The sequence below is a fragment of the Callithrix jacchus genome, chromosome 18, assembly GCF_049354715.1.
Source record: "Callithrix jacchus isolate 240 chromosome 18, calJac240_pri, whole genome shotgun sequence".
NCBI lineage: Eukaryota > Metazoa > Chordata > Mammalia > Primates > Cebidae > Callithrix > Callithrix jacchus.
The window spans coordinates 8,059,364-8,080,796 of NC_133519.1; the positions used below are offsets into that span (position 1 = coordinate 8,059,364).

Below are 21,433 nucleotides of genomic sequence, written 5' to 3' on the forward strand. Positions count from 1 at the left end.
AACTGTTTTTTCTGCAATGCCAAACTTCCTGAGTTATTCTTCAGCATTGCTTTCTCTCATTTATCCCAAGGACATCAGCCAGCAGTATTTAACTGCTAAATTGATTTTCAGCATTCTCAAGTGATATGAAACAATTAATAATTAAGAGACAATTTATCATCTACAACTGATGTGTTTGCCTTTGAATTTCTCATTCATCTGTAAGCTTAGCCCATTTACTAGATGAATTCTGTGTTAATAAACACAGATGCAAAAAAGACAAAAGCAGAAGAGTATGACCTTAGGGGAAATATATATGTATCAAAGATAACTAGCACAAAGTATTTCCAGAAGATTTACTTTCCTCATTTCTTTGCTGTTTTTACCAAAAGTACTTTGCTTTGTTAGCATTCATGTTACCAAGAGTGAACAGTCAGTGACCGTTATTTATAATTACTGTTGTTGTTATTTTACTGCCATCAGCCAATAAAAGACATCACTGTGAAGCATATGGGACAAGAGGAAAATCAGTAAACTTCTAGTATATTTATTATAGATAATCTACACATTGGCCGGGTGTAGTGGCTCACGCCTGTAATCCCAGCACTTTGGGAGGCCAAGACGGGCGGATCACGAGGTCAGGAGTTCAAGATCAGAGTGACCAACATGGTAAAAACCCCGTCTCTACTAAAAATACAAAAAAATTAGCTGGGCATGGTAGCATGCGCCTGTAGTCCCAGCTACTCGGGAAGCTGAGGCAGGAGAATCGCTTGAACCCAGGAGGTGGAGGTTGCAGTGAGCCAAGATCACGCCACTGCACTCCAGCCTGGGCGACAGTGCGAGACTGTAAAAAAAAAAAAAAAAAGATAATCTACACATTAATAATTAAAAGTTGGCTTGTATGAGTTCGTTATGTGTACTGCTTGGTGTTTTCAGTGATGCTTCCTTTTGCAGTGCAGATGAGAGCCATTTTATCTACATTACCTGGCATTAATGTACCCTGATGTTTGTAGGGATTTTATCCATCGAACAGCTCATCAGCCGGGTTGGTGTGATTGGAGTGACCCTCATGGCTCTTCTTTCTGGATTTGGTGCTGTCAACTGCCCATACACTTACATGTCTTACTTCCTCAGGTAACAGAGCACTTTGCAGCTTTTCTTCTTTGCTCCATTACTTCTTGAATACATGTCATATTATGCCACCGTCTTTAAGATTATGTATTAGATCTATGACCCTGTCTTTTTATTCTTCTCTTCCTCTGTCCCTATGGGCATTGACCTGGAAGTCTTTCTAAATAAGTCTTATCACTTGTGTTGCTTTCCTTTATTATTTGTGCTACATTCTATTATTTTTTAAATGGCAAATTTCAATCCGACGCTCCCCTCCCACTTTTTAAAGGCACATTTCTAGTGACCAGCAGTATAAACTAACCCCAACTTCAGCAGTTTAGTTCTCCTAGAGTTTTAATAGAGCAGGAGAAGACAATGCCAACTTAAAAGTGTGCTTAAACATACATTCTAAATGTCACTGACCAAGATCCTGCCACTCCACTCCAGCCTGGGTGACAGAGCAGGACTCTTTCATAGAAAAATACAGCGAGTTGGGCTGGACATGGTGGCTCATGCCTGTAATCCCAGCACTTTGGGAGGCCAAGGTGGGCAGATCACCTGAGGTCAGAAGTTCGAGACCAGCCTGACCAAGGTGGTGAAACCCCATCACTACTAAAAGTTCACAAAATTAACCAGGCATGGTAGCACATGCCTATATTCCCAGCTACTCAGGAGGCTGAGGCAGGAGAATCCCTTGAACCCGGGAGGTGGAGGTTGCAGTGAGCCAAGGTTGTGCCATTGCACTCCAGCCTGGGCAATAAGAGCGAAACTCCGTCTCAAAACAAACACAAAAAAGATAAATATGATGGGTCGATGGGTGTGGCAAACCACCATGGCACATGTATACCTGTGTAACAAACCTGCAAGTTCTGCACATGTATTCCAGAACTCAAAGTATGATTTTAAAAAAAGATATTTTTAAAAATAAAAATAAATATATATATGTATATAAATGTCACTGGATCAAAGCTAAGAAAAACCGTAAGACAGCTGGGTAAATTCCATTTCCCTGAGATCCCAGAGGATTAGCTATAAGAAATGAGAGCAAAAGCATTTTAGTTTATTATGGTCATTTTATTATTTTGTAGAAAAAAGTAGTAACAGTTGAAGTTTATGTGTGTCTCCAGATAACCTGTATCGTGCCCAAGAGTGGGACCCCAAAACATTTTACTAACAGTTTATGCTTGTTGTAGGAATGTGACTGACACCGATATTCTAGCCCTGGAACGCCGACTGCTGCAAACCATGGATATGATCATAAGCAAAAAGAAAAGGTAAGACGTCAGTACTGTCAAACATCTGGGCTCTGTCACAATTGCATTAGGGCCGGGTGCAGTGGCTCACGCCTGTAATCCTAGCACTTTGGGAGGCCAAGGTAGGCGGATCACCTGGGGTCAGGAGTTCAAGACCAGCCTGGCCATCATGGTGAAACCCCATCTTAAAAAAAAACAAGTAAAAGAAAATTTTACTATGAATTAGTGTTGGCAGGGCATTTTATCCTATTCATTTTTGTTATAAGGTGAAGTACTATCAAAGATACAGTGTCGACTGGACACCATGGCTCACACCTGTGATCCCAGCACTTTGGGAGGCCCAGGCAGGAGGATCACGTTAGCCCAGAAGTTCAAAACTAGCCTGGGTAACATAGTGAGACTCCATTTCTTTAAAATAACAATAATACTTTTTAAAAAATTAAAAATATAAAAAATTGTTAAAGGCTGGGTGCGGTGGCTCAAGCCTGTAATCCCAGCACTTTGGGAGGCCGAGGCAGGTGGATCATGAGGTCAAGAGATCAAGACCATCCTGGTCAACATGGTGAAACCCCGTCTCTACTAAAAAAAAAAAAAAATACAAAAAATTAGCTGGGCATGGTGGCGCGTGCCTGTAATCCCAGCTACTCAGGAGGCGGAGGTTGCGGTGGGCCGAGATCGCGCCATTGCACTCCGGCCTGGGTAACAAGAGTAAAACTCCGTCTCAAAAAAAAAAAAAAAAAATTCAGTGTTTTGTGTGAAGGAAAATTCTCAAATTCAATCTCATTTCTTGAATTTAGATTATTCTCCTTGGATAAATTATTAGAATAACTTTTTTTAATTTTTTAAATTATAAATTGACAAATTATAATTATGTATATTTTTATGGCATACAAAGTGGAATAATTAAATCGAGCGAATTAACATATCCATCTTACATGTTTGTATATTTTTTTGTGGTGAACATTTGAAATTTGCTCTCAGTGATTATGAAATATGCAATACATTATTATATTCATCATGCTTTACAGTATGTCACCAAAAAAAACCTTATTCCTCCCGTCTAATTGAAGCTTTGTACCCTTTGACCATCGTCCCACCTACGCAGCTTCTGATAACTATCATTCTCCTCTGCTTCTGTTGACTTGTTTTAGATTCCATATGTAAGTAAGAATATGCAGTATTTATCTTTCTGTGTCCACTCATGTTGCTTAGCATAGTGTTCTCCAGTTACATTCATGTTGTCACAAATGAATTTCTTTCCTTAAGGCTTTATAGTGTCCGTTGTGTATATATGCCATATCTTCTTTATCCATTTTTCTGTTGATGGACATATAAATTGGAACCATAACTTGGCTATCCTAAATACTACTGCAGTGAATGTGGGAGTGCAGATATCTCTTTCACATACTGATTTCAGATCTTTTTGGTAAATACTCAGAAGTGGGATTGCTGGATCATATAACAATTCCCTTTTCAGTTTTTTTAGGAACCTCCACACTGTTTTTCATAGTGGTTGTGCTAATTTTCATTCCCACCAACAGCGTAATAAGGTTCCCTTTTCTCTGCATTCATACCAACATTCTTTATCTTTTGCCCCTTTGATAATAGCCATTCTGACAGGTATGAGGGGATATCTCATTGTGGTTTTAGTTTGCAATTCCTTAATGGTTAGTATATTGAACATTATATGTCTGTTGGCCATGTGTATGCCTTCTTTTGAGAAATAGCTATTCAGGTTCCTTGCCCATTTAAAAATCAGATTATTTGTTTTCTTTCTATAAAGTTATTTAGGGTCCTTATGTATCTTATATACTAACCCCTTATAAGACATACGGCTTGCAGTTATTTTCCCCCAGTCCGTAAGTTGTCTCTTTACTCTGTCAGTTGTTTTCTGTGTTGTGCAGAAGCTTTTTATTTTGATGTAATCCCGTTTGGTTTTTCTCCCGTTGTCTTCTAATAGTTTTATAGTTTCCAATCTTAAGTCTTTTGAGTCAATTTTTTTTTTTTTTTTTTTTTTTTTGAGACAGAGTCTCGTTCTGTTGCCCAGGCTGGGTGCAGTGGAGCAATCTTGGCTCAGTGCAACCTCTAACTGCCTGATTCAAGCAATTCTCCTGCATCAGCCTCCCGAGTAGCTGGGATTACAGGCACGTGCCACCACACCCAGCTAAATTTTTTGTATGTTTAGTAGAGACGGTGTTTTACCGTTGTTGGCCAGGTCAGTCTCAAACCCCTGACCTCAGGTGATCCACCGACCTTGGCCTCCCAAAGTGCTGGGATTACAGGAGTGAGCTACCGCTCGCAGCCGAGTGAATTTTTATTATGTTGAGTGAGGTAAGGGTCCAGTTTCATTCTTCTGCAGATGGGTTTTCAGTTTTCTCAACACCATTTATTGAAAAGACTGTCCTTTTCCCAATGTGTACATGTGGCACCCTTGTCAAAAATCAATTGACCATACATGTGTGAATTTATTTCTGGGCTCTCTATTCTCTTCCCTTAGTCAATGAATGAGTCTGTGCTTATGCTCATATCATGCTGTTTTAATTACTATTGCTTTGTAGTGTAATTTGAAATAAGATAGTATGATGCCCCCAGCTTTGTTCTTTCATTCATGATTGCCTTGGCAATTCCAGTTTTTTGTGGTTCCATATGAATTTTACAATTATTTTTTCTATTTCTATGAAAAATGACATTGGAATTTTGATAGGGATTACATTAAATCTATAGATTGCTTTAGGTAGTATGGACTTTTAACAACACTAATGTTCAATGAACATTCCAAAAATAAAATAAAGAGAACCATCTCACTTAAAATAGCTACAAGAAAAAAATACTTAGGAGTAAATTTAACCAAGGAGGAAGAAAGACCTGGACACTGAAAACTGTACAATATTAATGGAAGAAATTGAAGCAGACACAAATAAATGGAAAGATATCCCATGCTCATGGACTGGTGGATAACTTTTATATTCCAAGAATGGAATATTGTCTATTGTCCTGAATTTTTAAAAAGTCTATTGTCCTGGCTGGGCTCAGTGACTCATGCCTGTAATCCGAGCACTTTGGAAGGGTGAGGCAGGCAGAACATCTGAGATCAGGAGTTCAAGATCAGCCTGACCAAACATGAAGAAACTCTATCTCTACTAAAAATACAAAATTAGCCTGGCGTGGTGGCGCATGCCTGTAATCCCAGCCACTCGAGAGGTTGAGGCAGGAGAATGGCTTGAATCCAGGAGGTGGAGGTTGCAGTGAGCCGAGATTGCACCATTAAACTCCAGCCTGGGCAACAAGAGCAAAACTCCGTATCAAAAAAAAAAAAAAAAGGCTATTGTCCTGAATTTTTACAATCTTTTACATATCTGATTTAGAACTCAGCTTAAGTACTTTTAAAATGTATATTTTCAAATGGCATTTCATAGAAATCTATATCATAGTGGATAAAAGCATAGGCTTTGAAATCAGACTGTGTCTGAATTTGAATCCTTGATCTACATCTTAATGGTGTGACCTTGAACTAGTTACTCTGTTTTTGTGCCTCGTTTGTAAAAATAGAGGTAATAATAATGAGTTAAGACTTAGAACAATGAGTTAGACCCCTTAGAACAATGACCCACATGTAGCTAAGGACAACTACTGAACTTATTAATAATCTCTACAGTATAATCATTTGCTTTTCATGCTTTGCCTTCATTTATTCATTCATAGATTCATTCACTTAATAATTTATAAGGGCCGGGCACGGTGGCTCAAGCCTGTAATCCCAGCACTTTGGGAGGCCGAGGCGGGTGGATCACGAGGTCAAGAGATCGAGACCGATCGATCCAAGATGGCCGACCACTAACAGCTCAGGATTGTAGCTCCCAGTGAAAGCTCAGAGAACGAGACGACGCCACAACTTTAGACGAATTTTCGTCACTCACCGATTAGCCGATTCCCAGTGGAGGAGCCCCACAGGTCGCCAGCGCGACTCTTGTGGCCCCCGCAGCGGTTTGGCCAGCGTCTCGGCGCAGCAGCTCTTCATGCAGAGCCAACGGGACTGCTTTCCCTACTGACCGGAGTTTGGAGCTCCGGGAAGTCAGAGCCGCTTGTTGCAGACTCAAGAGGGAAGCCAGAACAGAGATTCGCGGGCAGAAGAGCACCATCAGTCTTATCGCTGCTATTTAGACCGCCACAGTGGGTTGCTCGGATCCCAGCACTGGGAATCAATAAGTCGGACCTTGACTCAGAAACCTAATTAGAAAGGCGGTTCATCTACAATGAAGGGGAAAAAAACAGCCTAAGAAGGCCGAGTATACTCAAAATCAGAACCCATCAGCAACGGAACAAGCCCTGATGGAAAAGGACTCATCAGCAACGGAACAAGCCCTGATGGAAAAGGACTCATCAGTAACGGAACAAGCCCTGATGGAAAAGGACTGTGTTCCATTATCTGAAGTAGGCTTTAAAAGGTGGATGATAAGAAACTTCTGGGAGTTAAAGGAACTTGTTCTAACCCAATGTAAAGAAACTAAGAACTTGGAAAAAAGATTCGATGAAATGTTGAAAAGAATAGACAATATAGAGAGGAATACAAATGAACTTATGGAGTTGAAAAATACAACACGAGAACTTAGTGAAATATGTACAAGCTTAAACAGCCGAATGGATCAAGCAGAAGAAAGGGTATCAGAGGTCGAAGACCAACTTAATGAAACAAAACGACAAGACAAGAATAGAGAAAAAAGGATAAAAAGGAATGAGCAAAGTCTCCAAGCAATATGGGACTATGTGAAAAGACCTAATATACGCTTGATTGGTGTACCTGAATGTGACGGAGAGAATGAATTCAAGCTGGAAAATACTCTCCAGGACATTATCCAGGAAAATTTTCCTAATTTAGCAAAGCAGAACACTATTCAACCCCAGGCAATACAGAGAACACCACAAAGATATTCCTCAAGAAGACCAACCCCAAGGCACATAATCATTAGATTCACCAAGATCGAAACGAAGGAGAAAATATTAAGGGCAGCCAGAGAGAAAGATCAAGTTACCCATAAAGGTAAGCCTATTAGGCTTACAGCAGATCTCTCAACGGAAACCCTACAAGCTAGAAGAGAGTGGGGGCCAATATTCAATATACTTAATCAACAGAACTTTCAGCCCAGAATATCATATTCTGCCAATTTAAGCTTTACATTTGAAGGAAAAATAAAATCTTTTAGGAACAAGCAAGTACTCAGAGATTTTATTACCACCAGGCCTGCTTTACAAGAACTTCTAAAAGAAGCATTATACACAGAAAGGAACAACCAGTATGACCCTTTCTAAAAATACACCAAAAAGTAAAGAGCATTAACATAAAGAAGAATTTTTATCAACGAAAGGACAAAATAGCCAGTTAATATCAAATGGCAGCAACCCTAAATTTAAATCGACCAAATCTCCCAATCAAAAGATACAGACAAAATCTAACGGTATATCCAAAGATATACATAGACTCAAAATAAAGGGTTGGAAAAAAAAAACGTACCAACCAAATGGAGAGCAAAAATAAATAAATAAAAAGCAGGAGTTGCAACTTTCACATTTCACAAAATAGATTTCAAAGCTACAAGGATACAAGGGTAAAAGGATTAATGTAATAATAAGAGATCTTAACACCCAGATACATAAGACACATAATGAGATTTAGATTCAACGAGACAGAAAATTGATAACGATATCTGGGACTGGAACTAAGATCCAGAACAAATAAACTCAATAGAGCTCTCCATTTTAAACACACAAAATATACATTATCCACAAAATCTAACGATATATCTAAAGATATACAAAGACTCAAAACAAGGGGATGGAAAAAAACTCACCAACCAAATGGAGAGCAAAAATAAATAAATAAAAAGCAGGAGTTGCAATTCTCACACTTAATAGATTTCAAAGCTACAAGGATGCAAGGGTAAAAGGATTAATGTAATAATAAGAGATCTTAACACCCAGATACATAAGACACATGAGATTTAGATTCAACGAGACAACAAATTGATAACGATATCCAGGACTTGAACTAAGATCCAGAACAAATAAACACAATATAGTTCTCCATTTTAAACACATAAAATATGCATTAACCACTTTAAACACTCAAAATATTGATCGGCCATTATTGAAACCCATTCTAGGAATGAAGTAATATTCCTTTTTCCCTCTTTTTCTTTTTTTCCCCTTCTTTTTCTCTTTTTCCCTCTAAAAAAATAAAAATAAAAAATAAAACTTTTCTTTTTGTATATAACATGATGTTTTGATACACATAGTGAAAAAAGAAAAAGAAAAAAAAAAAAGAGAGATCGAGACCATCCTGGTCAACATGGTGAAACCCCGTCTCTACTAAAAATACAAAAAATTAGCTGGGCATGGTGGCGCGCGCCTGTAGTCCCAGCTACTCAGGAGGCTGAGGCAGGAGAATTGCCTGAACCCAGGAGGTGGAGGTTGCCGTGAGCCGAGATCGCGCCATTGCACTCCAGCCTGGGTAACAAGAGCGAAACTCCATCTCAAAAGAAAAAAAAATTTATAGAAAACCTAGTTCATGCCAGGCACTGTACTAGATACTAGGGATAGAGTGATGAACAAGTGAACCATTTCTCACCTTCATGAAGCTTATTACTCTACTCTCTCTATGATCGTTATTATTATCCAATATAAATGGAAACAGGTTTTGAATTGCATGAGTATTTTCACCTTTCGTATTTCCTTCTTCAACACTTTTCTATAGTAAGACCCATAGTCAAGTCAAAGAAGCCTTAATGTAAGAGATAACATTAGAAATTAGAATGATAAAGAAGGCTCAGCTTCACCAACTAATTATTTGTCTCTATCTCTGCATGTCTTTACTAGGATATTGAAGGTAGACACGTGTATAATTTATTTTATTTACATTTATTATTTTACATGAATGTATATAAATGCATATTTTTAAAAATGTAACAATAAGAGCAAGATTCTTCAAAAGTGAAAGATTTATATGTGAACAATATCATTTTGATTCCCAAGGCTATTCTCCTTCTCACTGTATTTCTTTTATTCATATAAAGAGATTAATATATAAAAGTGAAGTCGTGGCCAGGTACTCATGCCTGTAATTCCAGCACTTTGAGAGGCTGAGGTCAGGAGTTCGAGACCAGCCTGGCCAACATGGCAAAACCTAATCTCTAGTAAAAGTGCAAAAATTAGCCTGGCGCAGTGGTACATGCCTGTAATCCCAGCTACTTTGGAGGCTGAGGCAGGAAAACCGCTTGGACCGGGGAGGCATAGGTTGTAGTGAGCTGAGATTGCACCAGTACACTCCAGCCTGGGGGACAGAACGAGACTGTCTCAAAAAAAAAGAGAAGTTGTGACCCATGTCAAGTGTGGATGTGTACTTTTAAGCCATTTCATACTAGTAGTGCTTAGGAATTGACTCTGATCTATATACAGTATATCCGGTTTCCCCTGTAATGCATTGTCCGGTCAGGATCAGGAATGGTTTGTGGTCCAGCAGTAGGTTTTATTAATTTGAGTGGCTCACAGAAGAATCAGCCTCCCAGCATGACCCCATTAGCACAGTCCTTTGCCCAGTGGAACTCACAGGGCAGATAGACAGCTAACATGACAACACAGGGGCCCTTGGGATTCATACAGTGCCCTTGCCATTTTCCACAATATAGAAAAACTTTTTGTTGTTTGCAAGTGGTTTTATACAATAAACATTTTTTTAATAAAAAAGAAAAATTGTTTTTGCAAACACTCATAGTTGGAAAGAAGTAGTGACCAGAAAACCATCTTTCCCCTTAACAGTAGAGGGCCATAGTGAGATGACATACAAGAAAAGTAACATTTGTTATGTACAAAAGAGTTAATGCTCGAAAAAGGGAGGAGGAAAGAGGCAAAAATCTTCCTATTTGGAACAGTGGAGGAAAAAAATGTTAACCTCTACTTTGAATTTGTTTTTTTAGGATCTGTTAGAAATTTTGTAGGGATGGGGGAAGAAATGTATTCACTAGTGAAACTTCAACACCAGCCACAGCCACTCTCAAATGATAATAGACGAAACTTCCAGAAATGACAGTGGAGTTTAAGCAATTCCTTCTATAGAAAATCATGAAAACTGGGAAAAATATTAAAAGCAAGTATTTGAAGTCACTGGAGAAAATAAACAAAGGCAGGTGGAAATTTGAGAAGAGCATCAGGTAACTGTTACAAGTTGATGGCTATCTTGCCTGCATGTGCTCCTCAAGCACCACCCACCCTCCCAGCACCCGCTCAAGTGTACAGGTTGATAAGAGTTTAAATCAGCTGAGTAACTGAAAATTTAAAGGGGGAATTTTGGAAGTGAGGGAAATACAGAAGGACTAAGATCCAAAATCTCAGTGTAAACCCTTCCCAAATCCCTGTATCATCATTAAATAATGTATTTCCATGGTACACACCAAAGAGCCTGAGAAAAAATAGGCAAAAACTAGAAGAGAGTCTATCCTTGATGTACTGAACTCCTTGGTGTGATCTGCAAGGTTGCTGTGCCTCTGATTGAGTGCATTTTCTGGGCTATATGCAGCTTGAACACACAGCTTGGATGACAGAAAGTGAAAGCCTTACTGGCTGGAGGTGTCAGAGGGTAGAACTCAGAACTGGCAAAGCTACTGAAAATTTACGGGATCCCTAGAGGTATAAGATCCACAGAGAGATTATGTCCTAAAATATGACTATAGAATCTGCCCAGACTGCCATCACCCTACACAAAATCAAGCTCAGTGGAGACTTTCGGAGAGTTAGGCTAAAAAAGAAGCTAGAAACCAGAAGACTCAGCAGGAACATTAGCTGCTGCAGGTATGACGGATTTCACAGTTTGAGTCTAAGTAAATTAACTGCTTATTAGTACCAAAAAAAATTCTCGGAAAAACAAACCAGATTCCAAAGTCACTACAATATATTACCTTCAAGAAAATTTGCTAGGCATGTAAAGAAAGGACCGTATGACCAATGTTCAAGATAAAAAGCGGTTCATAGATACTAACTCCAGGTGGGTCCAGATCAAAGATTTCACAAAGACTTGAAGTAACCATTACAAATACATTCAAAGGAAAAGCAGGATAGGATAGTGAAGGAAAGTGTGATCCAAGTGAAAAGAGGGAATCCCAGCAGAGAAGTGGAAACTTTTACAAAACGACAAAACAGAAATCCGAAGACCGAAAACTGCAATAACTGAAATAAAAATTGTACTAGGTAGGCTGAATCGGAGAATTGAGATGACAGAAGAATCAGATCAATAAAAATTCAGGCGGGGCACAGTGACTCACGCCTGTAATCCCAGCACTTTGGGAGGCTGATGTGGGTGGATCACCTGAGGTCAGGAGTTCGAGACCAGCCTGGCCAACATAGTGAAACCCTGTCTCTACTAAAAATACAAAATTAGCTGAGGCAGGAGAATCACTTGAACCCAGGCGGCAGAAGTTGTAGTAAGCTGAGATTGTGCCACTGCACTCCAGCTTGGGCGACAGAGCGAGACTTTTTCTCAAAACATAAAAATTGAGATCAATAGATATCATGTAATCTTAAGAATAGAGAGGTAGAAGATTGAAGAGAAATGGCCAGGTGCTCATGCCTGTATTCTTAGCACTTGGGGAGGCCAAGGCAGGCAGATCACATGAGGTCTGGCGAACATGGCGAAACCCTGTCTCTACCAAAAATACAAAAAAAAAAAAAATTAGCTGGGCATGGTGGTGGGTGCCTGTAATCCCAGCTACTCAGGAGGCAGAGGCTGGAGAATGGCTTGAACTCGGGAGGCAGAAGTTGCAGTAAGCTGCAGTTGTGCCACTGCACTCCAGCCCAGGTGACAGAGCAAGACTCTTACCTCGAATGAAAAAAATATATATATATATATATTTTTTTTTTGAGACGGAGTTTCGCTCTTGTTAACCAGGCTGGAGTGCAATGGTGCGATCTCGGCTCACCGCAACCTCCGCCTCCTGGGTTCAGGCAATTCTCCTGCCTTAGCCTCCCGAGCAGCTGGGATTACAGGCACCCACACATGCCCAGCTAATTTTTTGTAATTTTAGTAGAGACGGGGTTTCACCATGTTGACCAAGATGGTCTTGATCTGTTGACCTCGTGATCCACTCGCCTTGGCCTCCCAAAGTGCTGAGATTACAGGCTTGAGCCACCGCACCCAGCCCAAAAAATATATATATATTTTTTTTTAATGAAGAAAAATGAACAAAAGTTTCAGTAAGAGACGATATGAAGCAGTCCAGCATTGTTTTGATTGGAGTCCTAGAAGAAAAGGAAAGGCAAAAAAAGAAATACCGGCCCAAAACGTAAGAAAACTACATCTGTGTGTACATACAGTTAACCTGCTAAAAGTCAAAGAGGATATATCTTGAAAGCAGGAAGAGGAAAATGATACATATAGGGCAACGGTGGAAAAAAAGTAATGGTTATTCAACAACATTGTAGAATACAAAATAAACAGACAAAAATCAGTTGTAGCCAGGAGCAGTGGTGCGTGTGCCTGACCAGCTACTCAGGAGGCTAAAGCCAGAGGATTGTTTGGGCCCAGGAATTTGAACGCAGCCCGAGAGCAGCATAACCAGACCCAATCTCTCAAACCAAATTCTTAAAAAGTCAATTATATTTCTATAAACTAGCAATGGACATATGGATATCAGATGCTTAAATATATTATTTACAGTCACTCAGAAAATGAAATACTTAGGTGGAAGTCTAATAAAACACGTATAGGACTTGTAACTGAAAATTATAAAACTAATGAAGAAAAAGAAGATGCAAATAAAGAGACATACCATATTTATGGACTGGAAGACAACATAGTAATGATATTCTCCCCAAATTGATACATAAAGTCATTCATTTCAAAATCCCAGTAAGATTTATTTGTAGATATGCACAAAATGATTCTAAAATTTGTACAGAAAGGCAAAATAACTAAAATAGCTGGTATAATTTTGAAAAGAACAATGTGAGAAGAATTCGTCTACCTGATCTTAAAATGTGTGACACAGCTGCAGTAATCAAGACTGTGGTACTGACAGACATAGATCAGTGAAACAGAAAAGAGAACCCAGAAATACTAACCCATGGCCAGGCACGGTGGCTCGTGCCTGTAATCTCAGCACTTTGGGAGGCTGAGGTGGGTGGATCACCTGAGGTCAGGAGTTGGAGACTAGCCTGACCAGTATCGCAAAACCTCATCTCTACTAAAAATACAAAAATTAGCTGGACATGGTGTGCGCCTGTAGTCCCAGCTACTTGGGAGGCTGAGACAGGAGAATTGCTTGAACCAAGGAGGTGGAGGTTGCACTAAACTGAGATCACACCACTGCATTCCCCACTGGGCGACTGAGCAAGATGCCGTCTCAAAAAAAATGACAAAAAAAAAAAAATACACAAATACACCCAGCTAATTTTTGACAAAGATATAAAAGCAGTTCAGTAGAGGAAAGATAGCCTTTCACCAAATGGTGTTAGAGCAATTAGGCATCCATAGGTTAAAAAAATGAATTTAAATCTAAGTTTTACTTACGCCTTACATAAAATTAAAACAGATAATAGACTAAAATGTAAAACTATACGACTTTTAGGGAAAAAAAACAGGGCCGGGTGTTGTGGCTCATGCCTGTAATCCAAGTGCTTTGGAGGCCAAGGCAGGCGGATCACCTGAGTTCAAGACCAGCCTGACCAACATGGTGAAACCCCATCAAAAAAAAAAGCAATAAAGATTAAAAAAAAAAAACAGGAAATAATCTTTGGAATCAAGGGCTAGGCAAAAAGTTCTTTACTTAATACCAAAAGTGCAATCCATAAAAGGAAGAAATGATAAATTGGGCTCCATCAAAATGTAACCCTTTTGCTCTGTAAAAGACTGTTAAGAGGATCAAAAGACAAGCTACCACCTGGGAGAAAATATTTGCAAACCACTTATTTGAGAAAGCACTAGTATCTAGAATAAAAAATGTTCAAAGCTTGTATTTAGAAAGAAAAAGTGCAGTCAGAAAATAGGCAAAAAAGAATGAACGTTTTTACTGTAGAGGATATAAAAATGGCACATAAGCACACGAAGAAGTGTTCAGTGGTGTTAGCCGTTATGTACATGCCATTAAAACCACGTGAGATATCAGTACACACCTATCAGAATAGCTGACACAAAAATTAGTGACAACACCAAATACTAGGAAGGATCACTCGTACAGTGCTGGCATCCGGGTAGAATGGTACAGTCCCTCGGGAACACAGTTTAGGTATTTCTTTAAAAACTAAACATACAGTTACCACACCCCAACAATTGCACTTCTGGGCGTTTATCCAAAAAAATGAAGATTTGTGTTCACACAAAAAACTGTACTTGAATGTTTATAGCAGCTTTATTAGTAGCCCAGAACTAGAAAGAAGTGAGATATCCTTCAGTGGGTGAATGGTTAAACTGTGGTACACTCATGCCATGGAATACTACTTAGCAGGAAAAATGAACAAGCTATTGATACACGCAACGGCCCGGATGAGTCTCTAGAAAATTATGTTGAGTGAAAAAATAATTCCCAAAGGATATATACTGTATTATTCAAGTTACGTATACAATTTTTTTGCTCCCCCTGCCCTCCGCCAAGTTATACATACATTTTTGAATTGACGCAATTATAGAAATGTGAGAGAGATTCGTGGAGAACAGATTAGTGGTTGCCAGAGTTAAGGAGTTGGAGGTGGGAGGGAGGTAAACTTCAGGTGCAGTCTGAGGGATCCTTGTGGTGATGGAAATATCCTGTATTGTGACTCTGTCAATGCCAGTATCCTGGTTGTTCTATAGTTTTGCAAGATGTTTCAGTTGGGGAAATCTGGGTCAAGAGTACCTGGAATCTCTGTATTTTTTCTCAAAACTACATATGAATCTACAATTATTTTGAAAAGTTTAAGAAAAGTACTGGCTGACTTCCTACTAGAAACGGCAGAGACCAGAAAACAGTAGACTGACATTTAAACCACAGTGACATTTTTTAGCTTCTTCTCTTGTATACTGCCACCAAACCTCAGCCAAATGCGTGTTTTTCCGTATTAGGAACTTTTAAATGACACTGGGCTAATAGCAAATAGAAAGTTTCTTGTTGAGCTGCCCTTGTTATAAAGAGGCAATGGTGATGATGATAGGAACGTGAAGATGGGAGGTGATCTAGTTCTACGGTACCTCGTATTGTTGGGGGTTTAATTCCTTTTCACATTTCAGAAGGTTTAATATTGTCACCTTCTTAAATATATGATCATTTCTTTTTCATCTACAACTTATTTGATAAACCAAAATTGGTTTAGAATTAATAGATTCTTAATACAATTGAAAGTAAAAGTGGATTGTTTACAACAAGGCCATCCTTATCTATGTGCAGCCAACTTTTACTTCTAGTGATTTCACTTCTTCGCCTATTATGAGACCACAGCACAGTGTCAATCACCTTTGCATATTCAATCGATTCCACTCCACAGCCAGTCATTAGTGTTTGTTGTATTGTAGACGCTGAAAATAAGGACAATAGAATGGAGCTCTGTACTTCATCTCTCCCGACTGCCTCCTCCCAGCATGTTAAGCTGAAAGGAGCTATTAAATGAGTGGAATAGAACCCTTGCCTTCTTTGTGTATGTGTTCTAGCTTTTTCAACTATGAAAATGTAAAAACCTAGAATTACTAAGCCTTAATCTTACAAGTCAGAATCTCCCTAGGTCGGAGCTTCTTCCTGGTTGTTATTACATCTTCCCAGAATGGTGAGTGATAGGAGATGTATAGTTGGGAGCAGAAAGAGCTAAAAGAGCTGTTTCGTTCACTCACTGTCCAGGCAAAGGCCATTTTCAAAAGGAAGCAGTAAAGTCCAAATGGCTGCCATTCTTTCTTATTAATACCATTTTGGCTAGTGGCTCAACGAATTTCACCCATAGAAATATCATTTGGTCTTTGGTATCATTGGTACTATTTGTATTAGTCCCAGGCATAAATACCAGTGCTGCTTCTTGCTCTTCACCATTTTTGTCTCTTGCCTCCCAAAAATATCCACCTTGAGTTATATTTTTCTTTGGTCCTGCTACTCTATTTTTATTACACTCATCCTGCTTTGGGAGGCCGAGGCGGGTAGATCACGAGGTCAGGAGATTGAGACCATCCTGGCCAACATCGTGAAACCCCGTCTCTGAAAAAAAAAAAAAAAAAATGCTCAGTGAGTTGGCAAAGAGAATAAAAATGAAAAATAAAAAAAGTGACTCATCCTAGTTCATTTTATGCCTGTAGGCCTGGGCCCATTAAACCCTTTAAGTAATCATTTATGTACAAATGATCTTTTTTTTAACCTCACGGGGACTCTGTTAATACCGTTGTGGTGGGCTGGGACATGCCAGCAGCTACCACTGTGCTAGTCAGTCCTCCACAGACTGAGAGGACAAGAGGAAGGAGTGATAGGTTTCCTGTTGATTTATTCAGTCATAGGACAGATTACAGAAGGTGAGGACATTGGACTTAGAGACTAATATTTTAGAAGGGGACAAGTTTATATAAATTTGCTATTTTTTTCCTTTTATCTGCCTTTGAAAAAAAAGGAAGAAAACACATACTGAGTTCCTAACTGTGTACTGGTCGCTTGGGTATGTTAGCTGTTGTATTGTGTCTTTCAGTGGTAACTGTAGTAATTAAAGTATGCATTGCTCTTTGTAGTTGACAACATGAATTCATATTTATCATTTTATTTGTCTTCACGACCATCCAGAGATTGGGAGAAGAAAACTCTAAGACCTCCCAGCTGCCAAGTGGCAGAACAATCCTCAAATTTATTGCCTAGCCCAAATTCTATGCTTCTTCACCCAGGCCACATTGCTTCTAGTTGTAAGTAGTGGAAAAGTAGGACTCCAGGCCAGGCACGGTGGCTCACGTCTGTAATCCCAGCACTTTGGGAGGCCCAGGCGGGTAGATCACCTGAGGTCAGGTGTTCAAGACCAGCCTGGCCAACATGGTGAAACCCCATCTCTACTAAAAATACAAAAAATTAGCTGGGCCTGGTGGCAGCTGCCTGTAATCTCAGCTACTCAGGAGGCTGAAGCAGAATTGCTTGAACCAGGGAGGCAGAAGTTGCAGCCAAGATGGACTGCACCATCGCACTCCAGCCTGAGCAACAAGAGCGAAACTCCCTCTCAAAAAGAAAAAACAAAAAGTAGGACTCGAGAATCAGTATCCTTCCATAAACAGCTCAGTACATGAGGGAGGCAGTCATGAGACTGGAGAGTGGATGGGACTGGACTGTGAGGGTCCCTGCTTCCTTGCTGAGGTTTTATATTTTCTTTCATTTCAGGATGGCAATGGCACGGAGAACAATGTTCCAGAAGGGGGAGGTGCATAACAAACCATCAGGTTTCTGGGGAATGATAAAAAGTGTTGCCACTTCAGCACCAGGAAGTGAAAGTATCCTTTGTTCCTCTGCTTGATTCTTTTTTCAACTCTGGAGGAAGGGCAAATGGAAAAAGTAGTATTGGGATAGTCCCTTCTAAGGTACCTGACTGCATCAGAGTCCAGACTCCTACGAGCTAGGCTTAGGGAGTACCATGTGTACAGTCATCTTTCCAACACCCACACAAGATCATAACATTATGTCTTTGGGCTGAAGCGGTCCTAAAATGTCAGTCTCTCCATTTTACAGATGAGAAAATAGACCCAGAGAGATTAAGTCACACAGTGGTTTGTGGCAAAGCTAGGAACATAACTGTGGTCTCCTCTTCATAGTTCTTTCCGCTACACTATTACATTTCTCACCTCTGAAACACCACCATAAAGCATAATGACTACCTAAAATAAATGGCTTGTATATGGGATGGTAAAGGCCTATTATCTATCTATTTATATAGAGTTTTGCTCTTGTTGCCCAGGCTGGAGTGCAATGGCACAATCTTGGCTCAGCACAATCCCAGCTCACCGCAGCCTCCACCTCCGGGGTTCAAGCGATTCTCCTGCCTCAGCCTGCAGAGTGGCTGGGATTACAGGCATGCACCACCACACCCGGCTAATTTTGTATTTTTAGTAGAGACGGGGTTCCTCCATGTTGGTCAGGCTGGTCTCAAACTCCTGACCTCCGGTAATCCGCCCGCTTCAGCCTCCCAAAGTGCTAGGATTATAGGCATGAGCCGTGGCGCAGGCCCATAAAGGCCAATTTCTAAAGTACTTAGCATTCCTAAACAAATTTTAATTAGCTCTCCTTCTCCAGTGACTCTTTGGTTTCAAGAATCAAGGAGAGGTTGGGTACAGTGGCTCATCCCTGTAATCCCAGCACTTTGCAAGGCCAAGGTTGGCAGATCACTTGAGCCCAGGAGTTCGAGACCAGCTTGGGCAACATGGCAAAACCCCATCTCTACAAAAAATACAAAAATTAGCCAGGCCTACTGGCATGTGCCTGCAGTCCCAACTACTCGGGAGGCAGAGGTGGGAGGATTGCTTGAACTTGGGAGGCTAAGGTTGCAGTGAGCCCAGATAACACCACCTCTGTTGCCCGGGCAACAGAGGTAGACCCTGTCTCAAAAAATAAAAAATAAAATCAAGGAGATTTGATTAAGAGACTAATAAATTGTTCTTTCCTGACTGGTTACGATATTGAACTACTTGCCAAGTTAGGTAACCATATTTCCGTGTAGCTCTGACACTGTTAGGTCAAAACTTGGGGAACTCAGCATGAGGTAGCATGCTCCTATTTGCTTCTCTGGCCCAGGGAAATACAAATTCCTTTTTGCCTCAATTAAAGAATGATGTCTATTCTTGCTATAAATGATGATTTATGTCCTGCTGTAGAGTGAAAATAAGAAGATCAAAGAAAGGCAAGAAGATTATGGAAGAGAAAGAAAAGGGATTGATTTAGATTTATTTAATTTAGATTTATTTAAACATTTATTTCGTATCTCCTATTTCCAGGCCGAGTGCTAAGGAATAAAATGATAATACAGCCTTTCTCCCCAAGGAGTTTACCCTCTAATCATGGGAGAGACAGGCATATAACTAAACCATGTTTGGTGGCCTGAACCATGCCAATAGTAGCCACTAGAGGAACTGAAGGCCACTTACTGATTGCATAATAGTGGGAAAAAATCACAGAAAGGAGGGAGGATTTGGATTGAATGATATGCTTTTATTTTAGAAGGGGCTGTATTTACCGTTTTTATTACTTAAAAGTCCATAAAAGCCAATAATACAGGTATGAGCTGTGTTAGTGATGAGTCAACAAATATATTAGGATTATTTAACCTCCCTGAGCCCCTGTTTTCCAAACAGGGAAGTATGAACTCTACCTGATTGAGTTCTTGGAAAATGACATCGTGTAATGGAAACGGCAGGCTTCGGAGGAGAAAAGGATCTAACTTTGCACCTCCACCAATTAACTGTGTGACTTTGAGCAAGTTATTTAACTCTGAGCTTCACTTTCCTTATATGCAAAATGGATAACACCTCTTTCATGGGATTGTTTAGAGAAGACAATGTTTGAAAAGAAAATGTCAGTAAATCCTAGCCTGTATTAGAACACAGTGTAAAGTGTTCGTTCCCTTTTATAGCATATAAGCATTATAGTTATTCAGATAATGTAGGAGAAAGCTATGCTTCATTATAGATGTTACTATTATGTAACCATTTACAATGTTGAATGTAACATTTGGCTTAATCTAACTAGATAAATCAAAAAACACATGAAACCATCTGTTTGAGCCGCCTGACTTCAGAGAAACTGAGTGGTAATTGTTTGGTGGTGACGCTCCTGATGGAGAAGCTTTTACACACCTGTGTCAGAGGTTGGGCACTTGCTCTGAAATAGCGCTGCTGACTGTGAAACAGGAAATTGAGAATACAGGCAATTCCTGGAATCCACTAGAGGAGAAACCAGAAGTATATGTTTTCTTATTGCCATTTCTTGAAATTCCTATGTGATTTAAACCTTGATGCCCATTTTGTGCCAGATCTTACTCTTATTCAACAGGAAGTGGATGCTTTGGAAGAACTAAGCAGGCAGCTTTTTCTGGAAACAGCTGATCTGTATGCTACCAAGGTACAGAGCAAGGAAACTGAAGTGTGGTTTTTACCAATATGATTAAAGAGAGAACAACACTAAATGGCTTTTTCGGGTTCTCTGTGGCCAAGCAAGAGACACCTCACAGCTCTGATATCAGCCGTGAAGCATTAGGGATGAGGGATCCCTCTTCATGAAATTGCTCCTATCACTAGCAAAATCCTTAATGGAACACTCTCAATAGTAGCAATTGTAGGGCTAGTCAGAAGAAGCTTTTCAACATTTAGGAAGGTGATACATACCATCTCCTACTGACCTTGTATGAAGATGGTAGCTACTTTTATTCCTTTATAAATTAGTGATATTATAAGAGCAATAGTCACCTGTCTGCAATGCATGGCCTAGCCCTATTTTAAAGGATCCAGATCAGTGTCAAAACTGCAAGAAGTAACTTTGCTATGTACACCTAAAATAAAATATAATTTAAATATGTAAAATATGTTAGTAAAGATTGCAAACTGTTTTAATTCTTTTTGAGGACAACTTTACAGGAGTAGCCATATAGAACAGAGGTTAACATAGGCTTTGGAAACAGACCTGAGCCTGCTCACCAGCTGTGTGAATTTCAGCAACTTATTAATCTCTCAGAGCCTCCATTTTTCTCATCTATAAAATTAAGGTAATAGAACATATCTCATAAGAGTCTTAATGAAGACTAAGTGGATAATGCATGTAAGATGTTATCCCAGTCCCTGGCTGAAAGTAAGCATCAGTAAATGTTGGTCGCAGCCACTATTACTATTACAGTGTATGGTTTTTTTTATTTAGCCTGAACAGTGATTCATAGAGGGAAGAATACTTGTGTTGAATATAAATTTATATTTTGCTGAGCACCATGTTTTGTGTTTGTTTTCCCCCAGGAGAGAATAGAATACTCCAAAACCTTCAAAGGGAAATACTTTAATTTTCTTGGTTACTTTTTCTCTATTTACTGTGTTTGGAAAATTTTCATGGTAAGTGTATTATTTTTAATTGTCAGAGTTTAGGTTTTTCCCTAGTAAT

At 39.6% G+C, this 21,433-nt stretch overlaps 1 protein-coding gene across 7 annotated transcripts in view; it reads left to right on the forward strand.

Annotated features, from left to right (window-relative positions):
• Nucleotides 1-21,433, forward strand: part of GPR89A (G protein-coupled receptor 89A) — a 64,219-nt gene that overhangs the window by 23,450 nt on the left and 19,336 nt on the right. For all 7 annotated transcript variants that reach the window (XM_078355451.1, XM_002759822.7, XM_035280101.3 and 4 more), the window contains 5 exons: nt 993-1,113; nt 2,283-2,363; nt 17,684-17,793; nt 20,322-20,410; nt 21,292-21,384. In XM_078355451.1, coding sequence (XP_078211577.1) covers nt 993-1,113; nt 2,283-2,363; nt 17,684-17,793; nt 20,322-20,410; nt 21,292-21,384 — 494 coding nt within the window. The remainder of the gene's footprint in view (nt 1-992; nt 1,114-2,282; nt 2,364-17,683; nt 17,794-20,321; nt 20,411-21,291; nt 21,385-21,433) is intronic.